A 21,442-nucleotide genomic window follows, 5' to 3' on the forward strand; every position below is an offset into this window, starting at 1 on the left:
AAAGCATAATAAAAAGCCATGGACTCCCTTCTGGCCTGACTCCCAGCTCCCAGTTTTCTTCAAGGGTTGCTGTGGAGTCTAAATTCAAACATGAAGCAAGTTGACACAGACATCTAAAACATTCACAGTAAATAACTTGTACAATATCTGTGCCAGTTATTCAGCTCATTTCCTAAGTTTCTTTCTTTTTAATGCCTTTAAATAAAGCCACCTGCAGTGTCTTCAGAATATTCACTAAAAAATATTTGCTGATGTTGGTGGTGTACCTGGTAGGTGGTACATGTTTTAGCAGGAGTTTTACTGCAGTGGCTGAGGCAATCTCTCTTCAGTCGACCAATGTGCATCACCTGATACAAGTCAGTTTATGGACAGTGCTCTGGAATAAAGAGAAAATGTTTGTGAAAAGTGACTAAACATTCACCCTGAATGTCTTAATCTAAAATAAAATAATCTCAAACTTAAAGATTTTTTTCAGTTACATTATTTCCAAATCTGAATTTTAAAAATTACCCATTTATAACTAAATTTTCTGGTTTTATTCAACTGCTCATTAGCTTTTTTTATGATTCTTCTTGCTAAATATCAGTCTTCACCCCTGATCATTAATTTTTGGAAATGCTTGCCCTAAAAAATGGCCATTCGCAAAGTCTTGAGGTCTCTAACTTTGGCAAAATTAGATTTGGATTTAAAGCCAAACTTTAAAACAAGTCTTTCTCTAAGTGAAAACTGCACAAATATCCTACATTCAGTAATTTTTAATGAAGTTCATCTCCCTTATCCCAGAAATTGTAACTACTGATTGTTCGGAGTTTTCTTACAGGGTCCTAAAGGTCCCACTGGATCAGCAGGCGTGCAGGTAGAATATAAGTTTTCTCTTTAATACAAAAAACATTGATTTAGTTTAAGAATTTTGTGGGAAAGGTATTCTTATATCCTAAATGACTTTTGATGCTCTTAGGGCCCTAGGGGACCTCCGGGATTACCAGGAGCTCCAGGTACCCCTGGTGTTAATGTAAGTGACAGTTTTATATGTATACAAGAAAAATGTGTACCTCATCAATGATTTAAGGCCATCAAGTTTTATATTTGTTTCTAGGGCATGCCAGGGAGAGATGGAAAGCCAGGACTACCAGGTCCTCCAGGTGATCCTGTACGTATACGGGAAAAGCTTTTGCATTCGCTTTAGTGCAAATACTTTAAATTTATGTGAGGTGAGATAGCATAGCAGGTCTAGAAGAACCACTGACATGAAGATAAAGTAGAAGTACTTACTTGGGAAAGAGAGGAAAACAGCCATGTTATGTACCTTGGCCTCAATAAGACTGAGCTGTCTTCATGATGTTTCTTTAAGCAAGAAAAACTGCTTAGAATTAGTTACCATGTAGTTAATGCTTATCAAAAATCATGGCTCTGAGTGTCTCTCAGCAGATTATTGCCAAACTTGGAAAGAGAGGTCTCTCCCATGCTCAGTTCTTGTCAGTGATTTAATTTGATTTGGGTAAGTAGATAAAACTCTGAAATTGGAGTGAGAAAGATTGCTTGCTTTTTGGAGATGTAATCAAAATTCAGAGGCTGACTGAAGTCAACAAGATTTAACTTGAGACAGATGAGGATAAAGTGCTTAATAGGGAAAACTGAAATCCATAAGTAGAGTAAGTCTGGAAGGCATGGCACATTGCAAACTAAATGTAAGTAAAATATTTGATGCTGCTATTAAATAGACAGATCTAAATGGTAAAAGTCACAAACAGGATAATTATTGCCTTTTGCTCTCTTTAAATAGTCTTCTGTTTGGAAAGAACTTTTTTTTTTCAAAGAAGATGCAGAAAGCAGGAGTGAATCAGGAGAATTAAGGGCGTTTTAACACTTTCAAAATCCTGACATAAATCACACACTTATTCAGAGATCAAGACACAGATTTATGGCTCTAGAGGGTGTGCTTGCAGTCAGGCTGGATTTGCCTTACACACAGAGCAGAGGAGCTGTGTGGGACAAACACAGTTGACTTGCTCTCATGCATGAGCCCTTTGCAGCTGGGGTTAGGACCCTTTCACCCTGAAGGTTTGGGGTTCTGGGCCATACACTGAAAGAGCAGCTAAAATAAGAACATTAGAAGAGAGGAGAGACTGGGGAAATTGCACTTCTAGTCCAGTAGGAAGACCAACAGGTGACATGGTAATAGCCTGCCTAGCTGAAAAATGTCATAAGGAGAAGGGTGGAAAGTCAGGCCATGTAGGTTTTTGTTTTCAAGACTTGTCACAAGTTTCTAAGAGTAGCTGATCCTGTCTATGTATAGTTTACCTTTGTGCAGAGGATGGACTTCACACCTTACATAACTGTGTCCTTAAGTTGTGCTAGGTAGTGTTGTCTCACCCTAAAAAACACCTCAGCATTCTTTCAAAGGGGGTTATGCCACCCTATAGATGGTTTTCCCCGATTATATTTCAGGTTAATTATATTCAGCAGTGCATCTCTTGAGCTGATCTTTGACACTCATTGTCATTAACTGGCAGTTTTTCAAATATGCTTTTAAAAAGGTGCCTATGTTTTATTTTTCTTCTTCAACATGGAAAGAATTGAAACAGGCTGAACAAAAACAGTTACCTTGTTTTGACTATGTCTAATTTTATAGATTGGCCAGGATGATTTTAGATTTAGCAATTGCCAGAAGAAATGAGAACTAGTAATTGGAGAGTCTGTTTGTGAACGAAGCTGATGATAACCAGGCAATGTGATTTTTACAGGGAGTCTTTAAATATAAGTTTAATGGCAGGTCTTGAAAATCCAGGATGTGCTTCGGTACATTATAGATCCATTGATGGATCTTTAAGTGGGTCAGCTTTAGTATTGGTAGCAATTCAGCAGTGACACCAAGGAGTTACACACTAATTATTAATGTTTAAAAACAAAAAAAAAAATTACATATGTTGCTCATGTTGCTGCAGCTGGCTTATTTCCCCTATGTGAGCTAATTTACTGAAATTAGCTTTAGCATCACCAGAATTTGTACTGTAGTTGACAGTAGAGTCAAAGACTGGTAGAAAGGAGAAGGAAAACAATTGAATATAATCAGGTGAGAATACAAGACATTCTGGTAACATTAAGTTGTTACTGATGTGTTACAAAAACAAAAATATTAATATGTTCAGGAGTTCTGCTGTTGTCGTGGCTTGAGAAATTTCACTGAATTTGTAGTGAAGAATAAGAATTGGATAGACTGTGACATTTAACTATATCTGAAAACCTGGCTTTTCTTTTGAGGTTTCATTAAAAAGTAGTTTCAACCAACATATATATAATCAGCTCTATGTAACAATATAATGTTTAGAAGCAATGAAAACACATCAGAATTAGAAGTCCTTTGTAAAACATTAACTGCAGATGCTTTTTTTAATTTCAGGTTGCACTTCCACTTGTGGGAGACATGGGTGCTATACTGAAGGTAATTTTTTCAGAGATTAAATGCCCCTTTTTGCTATAAAGATGCCTTTAAACAAACAGGTTCACTTGAGATCTTATATAAGTTCAGTTCTGACTTACAGGGCTAGCTTAAAATAGCATTGTGATTTTTGATTTTTGTTTTCTTTTTAAAAATACGCAAGAAATGTATTTTATAGAAATTTTGCAAAATAGTGATAGAACAGTATGTGAGGTAGTAGACAGAAAGTGCCTATTCAGCATATCCAGCCCACAGTATGAATTGCTACAAATATACCCTGTTCTCCACTTTACTTTGTAGCTTTAATTTCTGTAATATACCAAATGGGGAAAACAGTCTAGAGTTTCTAAGATATTATTTTGAAAAATAATGACATTTGGAGTGTTCTGCAATATTCTGAAATGAAAATTGTGCTTGGGAGTATTTCAATACGCAAAGCACACATCATTTCTAGTGTCCTTTATTAATACATGTACTTAGGTTTATTGACTTCTTCGTTTCCAGGTCTGATTAATTTTAGGTCTTTCTTTCTGTTTGTAATCATACTGTATTTCTGCTGTACATGCTCTTGTCAGAGCTCTCTCTCTTGCTGATTCTTTAAGCTTCATTCTTCATTTCTCAGTGTTTTGTGGTTAGCACTTGTGTATGGCTGCAAATACTTGCAGCTGGCAAATGCTTCTCTCAGCAATGCAGGGGTTATTTACTTTTAAATAACTACAGATTTGAAGCTGGAGAGAGTAACAAGTAGCCTTCATCTCTAATTAAGCCTTAAAAGGAAGTACTCAAACCTAAACACAGGTGTGTCTGGGACTATCCAAAATAAAGCTAAAAACGTGTTAGCACGATTTGAGTAGAGTGTGAGCGATGGGGGGAAAACAAGGAAGTCTCTCTGAACAAGTATATGGTTTGGAAGAAAGCAAGGACTGATGATAAGGCTTTGGGGTGAAATGGAGGGCTGGTCAGAAAGGCAGGAAGGAACATGTATGCATAGATCTATCTGCATGGATCAGATAATGTCTTTAAAATATTGGTCACTTCTCATTCTGCAGGGTGATCCTGGCACAAGAGGTCCTCCAGGCATTCCTGGTAGAGAAGGACCAAAAGTAAGTATGGAAGAGTGTACTGTTCATTGCTTTGTTTCTTGTTAAAAGCAAAAGGTGAGATCCTTACCTTTGCAAGACTTTACTTTTTCATCTGATCCATGTCCCTGTGGCATTGAGCAGCCCAAAGGTTCAAATGATTTCTATGTTTCAGGCCTCTTCATGTGCCAGTTTGCTTTTTCTCTATGTTGGGTGAGCAAAATAACCTGAGTTGAGTCCCAGGCCTGGATAGCTTTTCTGTGTCATGCCTCCTTTAAAGCTGGCTCAGCTCTGACTGCCCAGCAGCACTTTGCGATCTATAGACTCATTTTATGTGAGTCAGTCGCAAAAGAATCCTACAGTGAAGAGGCAAACTTCCCATGTCTCCCTCAAGTGTGCAACACAGCTGGACCACCCTGTGCCCATGAGAGTAACACAGCCATTTCCCTGGGACTTGAAGCTTCACTGACATCAATGAAAATCCTGCTTCAGTGGAATTGGATTACAAGGCACATGGTTTGACATATAGATATCTCCTGTCACTGAGACTAATGCCATGGAAGTGAACTTTCTTCATTTCAGCAAGCATTCAAGCTCTTTGGTGTTAATATCTCCATCTTAAGGTCTTTTGAGTATTTTGCCTCCTAGGTACAAACCTCTCATTTCCTTTCACCTTGCTGCGAGGTATATTTGAAAGCTTTCAGATAGGTTTGAGCCTTTGCTTTATGTTCTAGTCACTATGGCTGTAAGGGCATTATGCTAGCATATATTAAATATGGGTCATAAAATGCCCTACAGAGCATGGAATTCATTGTTCTCTAATAGAAAATATTTGTTTGAATGTTATGTTTTCATAGGGAAGCAAAGGTGAACGTGGATTTCCTGGGCTTGCAGGAGAAAAGGGTGATGAGGTAAAATGACTTTGTTTCTACAGTGGTATTTTATGTGAACCTGAGTAAAACCTAGACTGAAAATGAAATGCACAGAATGTTATTTAGATATTTTAAACTGCTGAGGTAGTAATGTAGTCCTATAAATAGCCCTTGGTTCTGATTTTTCAACAGGGTTGGATGTTACTATTCAATTAAATAACATCTATTTAATTTTTGTCTGTTTATTTTTGCTCATTTGTGTATTTTAAAGCCTCACATGCCTTTACATGCTCACTTTAAGAATCTAGGATAGAGCAATAAATAGGATCATGCCAATTATTTTCAGAAAATACTTCGTGTCTAGAAAATATTTGTTTTCATTTTGTTGGTTCCCCTTTAGAATTCAGTTTTGAAAACTTTCCATTAAGTAAATAATCTGATGGGAACAGTAATAGCAGCAACTACTATTAAGTAGAAACTGAAAAATATTTGAATAGGGTGAATTTAAAATATTTACAATATTTTGCATCTTATATTACATTCTTAGAGTTATTTTATGTCTTTATGGAGAAGGAAAAAAAGCCAAATGACTTGTAGTGCCAAATCTAATATAGCTGCTACAGCTTTCATTTTGAATTAGAATATTTGCAGTTAATGTTTCAAGAGCAATATCAGTACAAAAAAAAAAAAAAAAGAAAGCATCACCACAACAGAAATGATTAAGCAAATTAATCTGGATAAATAAATTAATTTCTTAGTAGCCTTAGCCAACTGAGGAGTTAAAATAAGTAGCCCATTAAAAAGTATGTGGTTAACACTTTGAAACTCCAAAATACTTAATTGGGATTAAACACATGCTACTCTCTTTATTCAGGAGTGCTGGTTACAAGACACAGCACCTGGAAAATACAAAAGGAATTTAGAGTGTATTGACTGGGGGGGTTGCAATTCTTTATAAGTATTTCACATTTCTTCAGCACTAGGGCCATGATATCTTAAGAATTTTTAGAGTAGTAGAATGAGAGAATAGCTTTCAAAAAAAGAATGTTCATCAGGATCCTTGGCTTACAAAAGTAAACAGTTTTATGTGGAAAAGAAAAAGATGCCGCTCTTGCTACTGTTTTGCCCCAGAATTTAGCATGTTGTCAGCCTAAAGTATCATGCTTATTTTTTTCTTTGGTTTTACATTATATGTACAGCTCATTAAACCTTTACTTCTTATAGAAGCAGGTGTCTCCTGAGGTGGAATTCAGAGCATGTTCCCTAAAAGGATGGGGCAGCCATAAGCAAATTTCATTCAGAATTTTATTTTAAAAATAAATGGAAAAGTAATACATATTTTGTGTGCCATATAGGATGCCTCTGCCAGTGAACCCTAGGAGGATGGGGCATTAGCAAAACAGTTTTGACAATTCAAATACTGTCGAACAGCTGAGACACAAATAAGATATTGCAGGGAATTAAGAAGGTAATAAGACAACAGCAAGTTTATGACTGGCATATTTTATAAAGGAGTCTAGAGAAAATTCATTGTGTATTTTTCATTAATGCTGTGTTAATAACTTAGTCATTCATGTGTTTGTTCACCATTTGAGCTGCCTTAGCTCTGATATTTTCAATGTTTTGCAGCAGCTTTTGATTATGACATGGTGAGAGTGCAAGCAAATCTTTTTCAGAGAAATGTATGAAAACATTTTGGAAGTAACTTCTTTTCCAAATTTTAAAATTTTTATTTTTAGTATTTTGTTGGAATGGGAAGAAATGGGAAGAAGGTTAGAGAAGCCCACCTGAAGCACTTTGAAATATGCTCATTAACTTCCATATGCTTTCCAATCACCCTTTAAACTTTGTCAAAATTTGTTATCTTCATTTTCTAAGCACTTCTTTTTTTCAAGGGAGGGTTTTTTAATACCAGTAGTAAAAAATATAGAAAATGTTCCTTTGGTTTAATACTATTTTTTCATGTAAGTGTACCATCAGAGTAAAGGAGTTCAAAAGGAACAGAGAGCATGTTAGCAGTTAACTTGCCACTCTGAAAAGCTGCAGAGCTGGATCAATGTTCTCTGTGTATGGGAGCAAGAAAGGAAAATAAATGTCTCTCCATCTCTACATTTTTGCTGATTTGTTTCTCTCTGAAGTTTTTCCCTCAGTCTCTCCCTCAGAGCACCTATTTCAGGGTTCCTGACCTCTGTGGCTTTCTAGGCTGCCCCCTTAGCCATTCTTTCTTAAACACTGCATTTCAAATGAGAAATATGCCTTTTCTGAGGGGATTTTTCTTTTCAGAGAATGGACAGATGAAATTAATCACTGCTTGGAAGAATCTATTTATCTTTGTGGATTATAGGGAGGACTAAGAGTGTTAGCTCTCATTAGTACATTACTTTTCTGTGTCTAAAATTGCACCTAAGCCTGGTGTGGAAGAGGAAGGATGCTCAGTGACATATAGGCTTGTCTCAAATCCCACCTCTATCCACTGCAGTGAGTTGCACAGATGTATGTTTAATAAGTGGATACTAGAGTCCATTGATTTTCAGACAATTGAATAGAATGCAAGCAGGAAAGTAGATAATTAAATACTGTGGAAAATGTCATGTTCAGTTACCAAAAAGCCAAATCAAAAATGAAGCAGATAATATAATTTCATTTAGATAGCATCAGGTAATATTGAGAAGCCTGAGTGTCTTCTCACCAGAAGAAAAAACAACAAACTTTTAATAAAAGAAAATAGGAAATTATTCACTAAAGGAAAGCTTGACATCTGTTCTTATCTGCACAACTAAAGACAAAATATAGGCCAAAAATGTGAAAGGTTGAAGCACAAGTGGTGTTTATCACTCAAGCAAGAAGTTGCCTCTTACCTGGTTCAGTGATAACCTGATTCTCTTCCCTACGTTGTGGGGCGATTATTTTTTAGCCACTACTAAAAGTAATGCCTACATTTTAGAAGGAAATGCACTGTAATACAGGTATAGTGCTACTGGACATGCTGAATCTAAGTATTTTTTAAGCGTAAGTGGGAGAGGAATTAGTCATGTGCTCTTCTAATTTCCAGGGTCTTCAAGGTGCTCCTGGACTGCCAGGTATACCAGGACCCAGTGGCCCATCCGTAAGTGCATGGCATCACCTGTGACCTAATTTATTTCTGTAGGGGTTGCTATAACTGCCTAATTTCTAGCCATTTCTTTTAATTTTTAGGAGAGTAATAATAAAATCTTACCCATTGTGGCTCTAGTAAAGTAAACTATACTGGTGTTGATGTTACTGAAAATACCATAATCGTCTGGACTCAAAGTTTATGGGACTTAAATAGATTTGAAGTTTTGACATTACTAGAGAATCTGTGAGGTTACATGATTTATGATGTGCAAACTTGCAGTGAATTATGTATTTTTACCCAAGTTAGTCATGTTAGTAATAAAATGTAAAAATAATTCTAGCTAGTCATTCTGAAAAAAAAAAAACCTAGTGCCAAAATGAAGTATATACCTGGTTTCACAGTTCAAAACCTAAGAATGAGAAGAAACTGACAATATTTAAAGACATTGAAATATATCATAAAAATTGTTGTTATTACTGGGAAAGGTCCTCTTTGAATTTTTTTTCTAATATTCTTTTTGACATATTGGGATGGAATCACATTAGTTAATATGGTTGTTATTCATTCCTAGGCTTCATGACAATACTAAGACTTCTTTCAAAAACTGGAGCACATTTAAGAAGTTGAATGTAGAATACATAAATTGGCATCTACCAGTAAAACATGATTCTCAGCTGCATCAAGATGTGCCAGTTAGGGTCACCACATTTAGTTTGCAATGGTGAACACAAGTTTTACCCTTCAAAGGATTTATCAGGAGGACATAGCTGTTGTATGAAGAGAAGAGAAATATTTAAACCTGAAGGAGAAGGATAATTAGGTTTAAACAACCTCCAAAAGGCATGTTCTAAAAACTTAGTGACACTACAAAAATACTGTTTCATTTTTTCTTAACTTACATAAACGATTTTATGTTGTGCAGGGAGTCACAGGAAGACCTGGACATCCTGGTCCAGCTGGAGCAAAAGGAGAAAAGGTATTCTTTCTTATTATTCTTGGTAAAGGTCCACGAAGGTTTTGCAGTCCCATCACACTGTGTTTTGTGGTCCAAGAGCATATAAAGAATGCAGCATACATTTCAGATTTTTATTTGTGTTTCAATACAAGTACTTTCCTTAAGCAGTGCTGCTTATATGGGCTTGTATTTTGAAGTGCTGTCCTTGTGGTATATTGAAGTTGTGGAGAATTTTCTTTAGGTATAACACGTTATATAAGGTTTAGGAAAGTAAAAATATGTATCTGACATAGAATATGACTAGCAACTGCTTGCTGTGCTTCTCATTCTTTTTCCAATATTATACTGAAAAGTAATTGTACAAGCACTGAAAGTTATTGGGTGTTGGTTATTCTGAAAAAAAATAAATAAGTTTTATATTTTTATTATTAATTAAATATAATATATAATTAATTTTATAATTAAATATAACAATTAATTTACAGTCTCTTAGCACTGTTGTTTTTTTTCAAAATTTTGTGTTTTGTCAGAAACTTGATCTTATCCATTACAACTAAAAGATCAAATTCATTTCTTGGGTACCTCAGATCAGTGCAATACAGCAGAGACAAAGTTTGCTGCAAAATATTTTCTGGGACAAGTTCCATATTTTTGTGTATGATTACAGCTTTTCTTTCATTAGTACTCTGGAATTTTCCAGGCATAGCACTGCCACATCCACATTTGCATTCCCTACAAAACTTTGGTATGAGTAAGAAAGAAAACTATATTGTACAGCTCTAAAATTATTCCAGTATAAAATTTGAATGAGAGTTTTGTCCTTGCAGATGGCAGTAACAAAAATTTACCCCACTTCTGTCCTTTTTATCTAACTGAATGCAAAACACAAGTCTTTGATAGTTCCTTGTTCACAATTCACACACAGGTGGGAATGAGAAGCCCCTGCTCTACAGTTTGTCTCAATTCTAAAAGTGCAAGTCAGATGGCTGAAGAGTAATGAAGAAAACTGAAATAAAGCCCCAGTAAATTTCTCCTCCGTCCTTCATGTGGGACACATTTGAGAATTGATCACATAATGTGCTTTCTAAAATAATAGGATTTTAATTCCCCATTAAACTCTTCAAACCACGCTTGGGAGGCTGACAACTTCTAACAATTAGCAGGGTCATTTGGAAATTATCCTAGTATAAATGTTTAATAGGAATTATATTTTTCTGCTGAGCTAATTATTGGCATTGAGCACTTAGCTTGGTTTTTGCCACCTTACTAATTTTAAATTTGTGGCTTAATTGTCTCACTGACATACATTTGATAAGATCCTACAAAGCCAGTGAAAAATTCTGACAGACTTGTTCCAAATTCAGTGTATTTATCTGAATTGTAGTGATGAGATTTTGAAAAGATTATTTGGGAAATTTTATGTTGAAACCTTTGCAGCTCTACTATTCACAGACCCCATGATTCTGCTGGGGAAAAAATCTCAGCAACTATATTTTTTTATAATGTAGTCAACTCAGTACACAACATCAGACCAGGCCAGAGATACAGGTAATAACGGATTAATATATTGCAGTAAAAACAAACAAACAAAAAAAATCATTCTCTCTCTTAATAAGGGAGATTCTTAAAAAAAAAAATCTTAATTCATATTCAGTATGTTTCTAAGTAAACTGAATTTCTGAAACTGTAGCTCTATTTACATATGAATGATCAACTGAGGACTGGCTTTTGCAAAATAATACACAAAGCATAAAATGAATGTTAACTTTCATCTGCTGATTCCTTAGAAATCCATATTAACAACCCTTTTTTTTTTTTTTTGTCCTCACCCTCCTGGTACATATGAAATGTTTCCCAACCCAAGTTACCACTGTTATTTTGCCATAAGGAAGTTACTACATATAAAGCAGCAAGCAGCTAACAAAATAAAAACTAGTACAAAGTAATGATTCGTGCCTTCCCTAAAGCTAACATTGGAGGAGGATTTATTCTTGGTATTACCTGCTCTTATTGACTGTGTCTCTTGTTTATTGTCATTATGGTCATCATAGCTTGAGTGTGGAATAGATGTGGCCAGTTACAGTAAATAAGTTATATCAATCTCTTGCTGTACTAGGGTAGTGAAGGTTCTCCTGGGAAACCTGGACCACCTGGGCCTCCGGTGAGATATTTTGTTTTATATCTTGAATTTATATTAGGAGCAATATACTTGTGGGTAAAATGTAAAGTAATATGAAGAATTGAGTGCTGAGCTAATAAAAGTTACTATTGCAGGAAGGTAACGGTGTCTTTTTTTCAAAAGGTTTCCATATCCCTTTTATTTTTCTCACAATTAATCACTGAGTTCGGATCACTAAAATCCTCTAAGAAACCTGCTCAAATTAGTATCCAGTTGGCTCAAATTGGTATCCAGTATTATTAGAGTAAAATTGAAGCTTGGATACCTGAGATCAGAGAACCCAGGCAACCTAGGGAAATTCTGTGGAGCTCACTGGACTCTAAATGAAGTGGAATAGTACTGAACACAACATTTATTCTAGGAAATTATAATAATAGAAATCAAATTATTATCTGCACTGATACAGCTTTCTTGGTTTATAATTTAAAAAAAAAAAGTCCCAAGCTGTGTTGGCGTGCATCTTATGTTCTTCTGAAATCTGGACTCTTTGACAAATTGAGAAGAAAAAGGATACCGCAGCTTTGCTGAACTACAGGACTTGAACAGGGCAATAATTCTGCCTTTATAATTCATAAGTGACACTTACTTGGTTTTTATGCTTTAAAGGGCATGCCTTACAATGAAAGAAATGGAATGAGCAGCTTATATAAACTGCAGGTATTTCTCTTTAATGTTAATTGCTTTTTTTTTTCAATCCCCACCCAGTTACAGCCCAACTCAACTTTTAAACTTGCTGTTACAGGGAGGTGTGAGTGTTGCAAGTTATCCAGGTCCACCAGGACCTCCGGTAAGTGCTACCAAAAATCTAATTTCTAATTTCTTGTCTAATTCACATGGAAATGGAGGAGGGTTAGTTGCATGGAATTTGATTTTATTTGCGAAAGATGGGAAAAAAAAAAAGGAAAAAGGGGGGGGGGGCGGAAGGGGGGGGGCTATGATTGGTATGTAGCAGTCTGTGATTTTATGTTTACCAAGAATTTTAGCCCATTTTGGAGAGTGGTTTATTTTGATTCAATAATTTCATCCTGGCAAGCAAAGGCTGCCAAAATGGTACATAATTTGGTATTGGACTCTTTAGTGAAGTTATACTAAAAATGTGGGATTTTTGTACTTACAGTTCATGGAACCACAGTTTTGTAGTGGATGAAATTTGGTGCCAAAAATGAGAAGCTTATGAATTATGATCTGAGTTCTATCACTGATTCACTACATATAGCTACAGTGCATGAAAATATGCAAAACTAAGCATTATATTCTGGAAGTAATACAGGGCTGATGTCTTTCACACTGCAGTTGCAGCAACTTGCAGCTGGACACTGTTGCTTTGGTTCCACAGAACTAAAGATGCTGTGCACTTATTTACATTCATCTCCTTTTTAGCACCATAGGCAAGTTCTTTTTTGAGATGATTGTCTCTTTTTTAACCACAGTTATGGGCTGGCACCGAGCAACAGAGATATCTTTCTCTGTATTCTAGAACAGCAAAACAAAACCTAAAATATTACTAAGATTTTGTACTAAATTAATGAGCTGAGAGAGCTGGAATTAATAATGATTCTAAATTCACTGCATTTGCCAAGTAGACTCATAATGCAATAATTAAAAAGACTCATCTTATCATGTAACTTATTTAAATGTGGCTTGGTTTGTTTGGGTTTTTTTGCAGGGTCCAAAAGGAGATCCTGGAACAGTGGTATGTATGTATTTTTTGGTTTTAATTGAGAATTCCCCAAATAGTTTGACACATGATACTTCTGAAGGACAATAAGAAACCCAAAGCAAAACCTCTCAGCAGTGACAGCGATACATGGAGTTGTAGGCAGTTTTCTAAAACAGTTTAATAACTTGTCTTCAAAAAATTCACAAAGCCTCTTTTTTTGTTTGTTTTTTTTGTTTGTTTTTTGTTTGTTTGTTTGGGTTTGTTTTGTTTTTTTTTTGGTGGGAGGGGGTTGGGTTTTTTTGTTTTTTTTTGTTGGTGGTGGTTTTGTTTGTTTGTTTTTGTTTTTTGTTTTTGTTTTGTTTCACCATAATGCCTGGAAGCTGAGTACATCTTTCTCTGCCTGCACACACTTCCTACTCAAAAAACATGAAGTACCAAGAGCCTAGGTGGGAAAAATGAGATCTGTCAGAGACTTCAGGAAACCCAGACAGCAATTTCCCATGGCTTTTGATTTAACTGAGAATTGCTGAAATACTGGAATTGTTTGCTATAGGCTAAATGTCCACGGTAAATTATCAATTTTCTTTCAAAAATGATTAAAAGGACCTCCCCACTCTACATGTTAAGATGATTTCTCCAATGGAACATGTTTACAGTTTTCTTTCAAATTGAAGACCTACCCAGGGATCCAGCCTGTGTGTCCCTTGCTGCAGAGTAACCTTTGTTTAGGGAAGAGAGCACAGAATTTTTTGGAGGTTGGTTCTCTGCTTGACAGGGTATGCTTACACCCCAGGGCTGTACTGCCTGCAATGCTTCAGAGGTGACCTTGGCTTGCAAGAGCACTGGAATGGAGTCTTCTGAATTACATCTTTCATCAAAATTAAACCATTGAGCCAAATACTCACACAGAGCCTTTGAGAAAAGCTTGATTTGCAAATCAGTAAAACGAGGCATAACAAAATCTGTTTACCTAATAACTGGTTAGCTATTTTGGTAATCTTGAGTTAAATGATCTGCTGTTGCTTGCTGTTCAACATTTCCCATGTTGAGTAAAGAAATTCTAATGTATGCAATCTTCTAATTAAAAAAAAAAACAAAAAACAGGGAGACCCAGGACCAATGGGATTACCAGGACTGGAAGGACTCCCAGGGGAAAAGGTAGGACTCTTAAAAAGAAGGCATAATTTCTTAGTGGCTGCTATCTGCAACTAAATTATTGCTGAAGCCTTGTTTGGTTTCATTTTATTTTTGTGTGCAAGTTAATATTTCTGTGAGAAAAATCTTAGCATACTTATTTGTATTTTCCTTTTTTGCTTTAGTGTCGGTGTAAATAATATACTCACAGAACATAAAATTTCATTTTCTGCAAATGGAAAATTGTGTGTAGGAGGCCTTGTAATATTCTTGGTAGAATACTACTATACTTGATGATGATATAGTTACTATTTTCCTATATATGGTTCTTGTTTTCTCTTGAACATCACCTTATGTTTACAGTCTCTGTCTTGTTCTCAACCTTTTGCTTTCAAATTGTGGAGGCTGATTAGGAATTTAAAGAAAATCTTTTCATAAAAGGCTAAAAAAGTCAGGATTTTGGTATTCATTTCTAAATAGAGCGAAGTACAAAACATTTAGCCAAGAAATAAAAAAATCTTTACATATGTTTTCTGCCAGGAAAACCAGTTTGATTTTCCCCATATCTTCTAATTTAGGAAGACAAAAAGTAAATTGTTTTTCAAATTAAATGTTTTCAGCTTTTTGAATTATGCTATTAAATGACCTCATGCAAAAGTACTATACTTAAACTTATTTTTCATCACAAAGAAATATAAATTAAAAGTTTTCCTCTCAGTATCACTGTGCATTCCTCCTACTTGTTCAGTCAGTGACAAGATCTAATGTAGGCATCTATACTAGATGCTTGAATTACATGAGATGGTTCTTGCTCTGGAATTCTACAATTTAAAAGCAATTAAATACTAGTCTGATTTCAAAATGAACAAACACAGGGAGACATTATAGGTCTAACTGAGACAATGTGGGGACAGGAATTAAATAAAGGGAATAAGCAATGGATCAGATCCTATAAACCAGCTGAGTGGGTGTTTGGCCCTCTCCCAAAGTAAAAATATCATTTCCTTAACTAAATTTGGTCAAAATTTCACATTTGTGGTGCAAATAAATGAACAGAATCTCAGAGCCTGCCAGTCCCAACAGTTTAGTAGTGTATGCTGGGTTTTAATTTAGAGCCATGATGCTCCTCTGTGTAGCAGAATGCCATCTTCTAGAGACAACATTGGCTGTAATTTCATCATTTCATGAACTGCCTTAAGAACTTCATGTCCTCTGGATAAAATGTCCCCTCCTTCAGCTGTGTTGACAGTGGCTGATGCAGCTGTGCTTCAAGCCACAGTGCTGAAAGGACCAGAAAAACCCTGAAAAGAAAAATGTTGCAAGGGAAGTAAGTGTTAGGCATTTCTAGTTTCACTGTCATAACTGGCATATAGGGAAAATACCACTGGTTCTGGGTGTGGAATACCCACTGGGGCAGAGTGCAGGGCTCCAGACAAGGTGCCCAGCCTGCTGCAGGTGCTCAGTGCTCCCCACTCCGTGCCCCAGAGGTGCAGGTTGTGTTCCCCCCTGAGTGACTACTGCCAGCCCCCAGAGCAGGACAGGCTGAGCTCTGTCCTGCAAGCTGCTTCATCCAAACACGAGGTCAGACACGTAACCTGTCATCTGTTACACCTGCTCTAAGGGAGTTAAGTGTTTCTAATCAACAGCAACATCATTGTGCACCTGAACAAAATGGTGGGGATGAGACAAGCCGCCCTTACTTCTAGAAACAGAAATGAGAAATCCCAAAATTTCCCGGGGCTCTTGTGCAGAACACAACGTGGCTGTAGCTATGTTTACAGAGCTTTAGTACATCTGTGCCAGGTAACACAAACCCATCTCAGAAAAATATTCTCCCGTTAGTATGGCTTCAACAGTGCCAGGGGTTTTCTGACACAAGTTTAGAAATGAGGATCCTGATTTTTTTCTTAGATTTTTAACCAACATTACAGTAGCAGAGCACAGTGTTGCAGACCAGCACATCAGCATTGGGTAAACACCTCTGGATAGAGTTCTACCACTTGTTGAGCTCTATCTGTCTGCTTTGGATTACAGTCCTATTGAGAAAGAAGTATTTGTGCCTGTAATTCATCAGTTCCAGCCAAAAAAGCAATGCTGTCCTAGCTTAAAGCATAGATGAAGGTGGCTGTGTGCTATAAGAAGCCTTGTCCTGTAGGGGCCCTGGCACAAGCAGAGGAATGTTGGCTTGTAGTAAATGGATGACTGGGTAGCAGGAAAGCAAAAACTTCTTTGAAAGGTACATCTTAAATATGGGGATGTTGATATGAAAGTGAATTACCCTGTGTAAATTTTGTCACGACCACAAATTATAATTATTTGGAGAATTGCAGATAAGTCAGGGACTTTCCATCCCTTTTCAAGGGAGGCCTCATGCAGAGTCAAAGGGAAACATTATATGAGAGAACCCAAACAAAGGATTTTGGTTATTTGCTCAAGTCTGTATAATGAGCCAGTGGCACAGATAAATACTAGCATTTAGCCTGGATCTCATCTCATTTTCAGTTCACTTCCTTGGATTTTAATGGATATCCACCAAGAAACTTCTGCTTTTTTGTTGTAATTTAAACATAGATTTATCTTTTCTTCAGGGTGACCGTGGACCAGCTGGTGCGCCAGGAGTGTCAGGAACACCAGTATGTATATTCTTTAATGAAAACTCAGGTTTTTAGATGCTGGAAAAACAGGTCAAGCAAGGTGCTGAGCTTAATCTCTATGGAACACCAGTGCTTGTCTTATGCTTTATATGTAGGTATGAAGATTAGTAGTTTTCCCTAAAGAAATTAGAGTTTTAATAGCAGCAAGGGTTCGTATTATTATTAAAATGACAAGAGCGAGCGGGGTGAATATGTGATAAAGCTGGAATTTGAAGCAGCATATGCTTAGTTTAGAAATGTGAGATTCTTCTCGTTGCCTCTGTTTAATATAGATAAAGACATTTTTTGTGTTCCTGGGCATGCATGAATTTCTGAACATCTTTCTGTCACAAAGAAAAATCATGAACATTAGTTAATGCAACCCACAAGAATCTGCATATCAAGTCGATCAAACATTTGCTTTAGGGGAATGCTTTGTCAGCTATTTACATGTGGTATTCAGATAAGTTTCTGAAAGTCATGGAGGAACTTTGTTGTAAGTGAAAGTAGAAGTAACTAATAATAAATTGAAATTATAATTATTCATTTGTGTTCCTAAAGGAAATGAAGATATTAGATTGCATTCACAGTTTAATAAAAAAGTTTATCCATATTTCAGGAGGCAATATGGAGTTATTTATATGCAAATGGATTTATTATTAAATTTTTGGCAGCCACCAATACATTCAGGAGCTGTTTAAATTATAAATATATATTTCATGAAATAAAGAGAAGTATGTGTCTACACACTCCCATTTCCATCAGCCACTGATTTAGCCTATTTACTGTGAGTTCCAAGAGAGAACATCATCTTAAATAGCCTAATTTCATTGGGTTTTCCTAAAAGAATTGCACATTTAAGGGGAAAGGTATTTTTCTGAGTTTTATAACAGGTGTAAGAATTTCAAAGTTTGTTTTTCTGAAGCAGATTTTACACTTTTAATAATAATGCTCTAGCTGGTGTGAATGATCACACTTATGCATTTTCTATGAATTCCCCACTGGACATGTCCCAGGTTATTTGATGCTCTCTATTCAAGTTGAAACTGAAATATTTAATGAGGTCCCTTCTTCACTGATGGAGTTGCATTCTGTTGACTGTATTTAGTTCTGATAAAAACCACTGAAATAAAATAGTTCCCCCTGAAATAAATTGTTAGCCTTTGCATTTTATGCTAAGGAGTTTTAATCAACAAAATAGTGGACATGTGTGACAAATTTTTTTCAGTAGTCTAAGAGGAGTTTGAGACATATCCACATATCTTGCTGGAAAATAATTTGTCTTCCTTATCTCTCATTATTCCCTAGATTGAATAATGGACCCTTTTTCCCACCTGGGAATATAAACCTTATTTTTGCCTTGGTGTTTTGCTGAGATTGTCAGGGAAGCTTGGACTGAGATCCTGCAATCATTGCCAGGAAAGCCTACTCCAACACAAACCCTCAGTCCTGCTGTTCCCAGAGTTGATGGGTGTGATCTCTCACTTGTACAAGTCACCTGAGGATCTGGTCTAAGGATACTTTCAGGAAATGTAGCTTCAAATTGTTAAAAGAAGGGCATCCTACAAAAAAAAAGGAGGCATTTAAATGATGCCATAAGAGAGGATTGTTAATTCTGGCAGGCTAAACATAAAATTAATATTAAAGTGGCCAAAAAAGATCATGAAGAAAATTTGCAAAAGGAGTTAAGTCAATATAAAGTCACATACATAAAAGAAAAAGAAATAAATTCAGAAAATAATTATAAATTACTTGAAGGAAAAAAATCTTGGTTTTACATATGCACTTAAAAACTTATATCTGACTGTGATTTCTCAAGTTGGAAATCATGGTGTTATAAAAGAATTTCATAAAAGCATCTCGGTATTCAGGAAGGGTAAACAAAAGCCAAGCAACTGAGTAACATTTAATGCAAGAGCTTGTTCAATAAATATGACAAAAATCTGGTAAAATATTTATTTTTCCTTTCTTAAAGCATTAATGAACAATACCATGATTATTTTTCTCATGTATAGATAGATATATAGATACATAGATATATATGCACTCTCTTATTTTTGATATAGAGAAAAAATTCATTTGGCTTCCTAATAATTTGAGTCTGTAATATCCTCTTTTTGAAGGGAAAGCCAGGATCCCCTGGGACCCCAGGGTTGCCAGGAGAACCTGTAAGTACAGATTTGAGTTCTGGGTTCTTATAATAGCAAACAAATACTTCAGATACCCAATGCAAGATTTTTCATGCATATTTATATGTGTGTTTTCTTCTTTCTTAGGGTGAAAGAGGACCTATAGGAGATATAGGTTTCCCAGGTCCAGAAGGGCCACAAGGAAAACCAGTAAGCAATTTTATACTGGGTAAATATTTTGTTACAAAAATGTGTGTTTTAGTTTATCAGAAGTTACAAAAGAAAGGACATTACATCTTGCTTTGTGTTAGAGTAGGTAACATGAAGAGCACACAGAGCTGCACTGCTCAATATTAACCATCCAAAAAAGACCTCCTGGTACTGGGATGTTTAAATAGTTAATGTTACTGAGATGTTGCCTTTAAAGGTCTTATGCAGGTCATTCAGATCTTGTTGGCATAAAGTTTCCTCTTTTTCCAGGGGCAGAATATGAACCCAGACACTCAACACAGTCAGTAAAGGATGGGGTGACAGAGTAGGTTCTCAGTTTCAGTTCAGATAGAGAAGCATGTGCCTCATGACTGAATAAACTTCTTCTCTATACAAGTGGTGCTGCACTGCAGCTGAGGCATTTAGTGTTCACTTAGGAGATGTCTAATCTGCTCCCTTTATGTAATAAAAGTGTGACAGCAGTGTAGTCAGCACTGTCTAAGCTGTTTTTAAAAAGCTAGTTTATATTCTAGAAGGGGTTCAGCAAGGGCTGTGCAGGACTCATTATCAACCCTGTACCTTGGTGTTTTGGGGATGAGCATGAGCAGCAGACCTTTGCAGCTTGTCAGCACATCTCCACATTACACTTCTGCCTTGAAAGAAAAGACAATTTTAGTAGCTACAGCAGCAAATTAGCCCAAGGTGCCTAGTCTGTGCAAAACTCTATTTTGCATTATGAGGAGAAAGAAATATTCCTGATGCCTCTGCTCATACAAGTCATCCTTTCTCACTCAATCCAACAGCTGTGACTTTGCTACATGTGCAGATCCATAAATATCCTACTAAATTAAACACTGCCAGAGCATTTATCTTGCAATTACCTTGCATTGTATAATTGTTAATATACTCTCTGACATTATTTTGGCCCATACCAGCTAGGACTCTCAGATCATGCCACATTCCAATCTGGAGGATGATGTGGGCCTGGAACAGTATCCAGCAGGTGCTATGAATGCAACCACCTTCTTTGGGGAAGGAAATAGCTTTAACTCAGGAGAACAAAACTGTGCCATGCTACAAGTCCTAAGGACCAAAGAATGGATCTGGACATGTAACAGTAAGGCATAATCTCTGTAACAGTAGAAGGGTAATTCAGTGCCAGGGCTAATATCTAGAATAGAATAAATCTCTCCCACGGTTGTATTATAACTAGCTGGGACTAAAAATTGCATGGATATGTCCACAAATATTTTACATTTGCAACATTTTCCTGTAACTTGTTGGTTAAAGTTGGATGATCATTAGATTTGGTGCACATCTTTATGCTCTTTGTATTTCTATATTGTAGCTAAACTGCTGCTTCTGCATCTTCACAACATTTGTTGCTATGGCACTAAACACTGAGCTATACCCTTTGTATTTTTAAAACACATAAACTTTTTTTTTTTTTCTTAGGGGATCAACGGAAAAGATGGATTGCCAGGTCCTCCGGTAAGAAAGCATGCTTTTGTGTCTTTTATTTCTCACAGAAACCACAGTTGTTAATCCTAGGCAGTGATTTTCTGTTCTGCTAAGACATGAAACACAACAATGCCTTTAACTGGTAACTTTTTTTCAAAAACCATTTTTCAGGGTGCTGCAGGGAGACCAGGAGACAGAGGACCCAAAGGAGAACGTGTAAGTCCCTATTATGATAATTATTTCTCTTTTTACTCTTTGTTTATATACTCATATAAACACCTCATCAACACCTATTTTACAGGGAAAAATCAATAAATTAATTCTCTGTGAACTTCAAGGAGTCACCTAGACATCTAAGAGGTTTAGTCCTAGACACCACTTCAAGGAATTGGAGTTGATTTGGCTTCTGCATTTAGAGGAAAACACATTTTATAGACTTTCTAACACAGCTGGCCTGGACAGTGTACATTGATCAGTAGGCTGAAAATTAGAAAGCAGTTGTGCTGTTGTCAGACTTTGCAAAAGCTGTGAACTTGCCCTGTTGTCATCCTTTCTATGTCACAAACACAAATGATATTTTATATAAAACAAGCT

General features: G+C 36.2%; 1 protein-coding gene across 1 annotated transcript in view; it reads left to right on the forward strand.

Moving 5' to 3' along the window:
• The window catches only part of COL19A1 (collagen type XIX alpha 1 chain), a 172,030-nt gene that overhangs the window by 138,507 nt on the left and 12,081 nt on the right, over nucleotides 1–21,442 (forward strand). The window contains exons 27-44 of the mRNA XM_062488567.1: nucleotides 821–856; nucleotides 959–1,012; nucleotides 1,097–1,150; nucleotides 3,401–3,442; nucleotides 4,489–4,542; nucleotides 5,376–5,429; nucleotides 8,443–8,496; nucleotides 9,410–9,463; nucleotides 11,559–11,603; nucleotides 12,228–12,278; nucleotides 12,364–12,408; nucleotides 13,288–13,314; nucleotides 14,386–14,439; nucleotides 17,004–17,048; nucleotides 19,172–19,216; nucleotides 19,325–19,387; nucleotides 20,843–20,878; nucleotides 21,020–21,064. Of these exons, the coding sequence (XP_062344551.1) occupies nucleotides 821–856; nucleotides 959–1,012; nucleotides 1,097–1,150; nucleotides 3,401–3,442; nucleotides 4,489–4,542; nucleotides 5,376–5,429; nucleotides 8,443–8,496; nucleotides 9,410–9,463; nucleotides 11,559–11,603; nucleotides 12,228–12,278; nucleotides 12,364–12,408; nucleotides 13,288–13,314; nucleotides 14,386–14,439; nucleotides 17,004–17,048; nucleotides 19,172–19,216; nucleotides 19,325–19,387; nucleotides 20,843–20,878; nucleotides 21,020–21,064 (858 nt within the window). The remainder of the gene's footprint in view (nucleotides 1–820; nucleotides 857–958; nucleotides 1,013–1,096; nucleotides 1,151–3,400; nucleotides 3,443–4,488; nucleotides 4,543–5,375; nucleotides 5,430–8,442; nucleotides 8,497–9,409; nucleotides 9,464–11,558; nucleotides 11,604–12,227; nucleotides 12,279–12,363; nucleotides 12,409–13,287; nucleotides 13,315–14,385; nucleotides 14,440–17,003; nucleotides 17,049–19,171; nucleotides 19,217–19,324; nucleotides 19,388–20,842; nucleotides 20,879–21,019; nucleotides 21,065–21,442) is intronic.

Source organism: Cinclus cinclus, chromosome 3 (assembly GCF_963662255.1).
Source record: "Cinclus cinclus chromosome 3, bCinCin1.1, whole genome shotgun sequence".
NCBI classification, from domain to species: domain Eukaryota; kingdom Metazoa; phylum Chordata; class Aves; order Passeriformes; family Cinclidae; genus Cinclus; species Cinclus cinclus.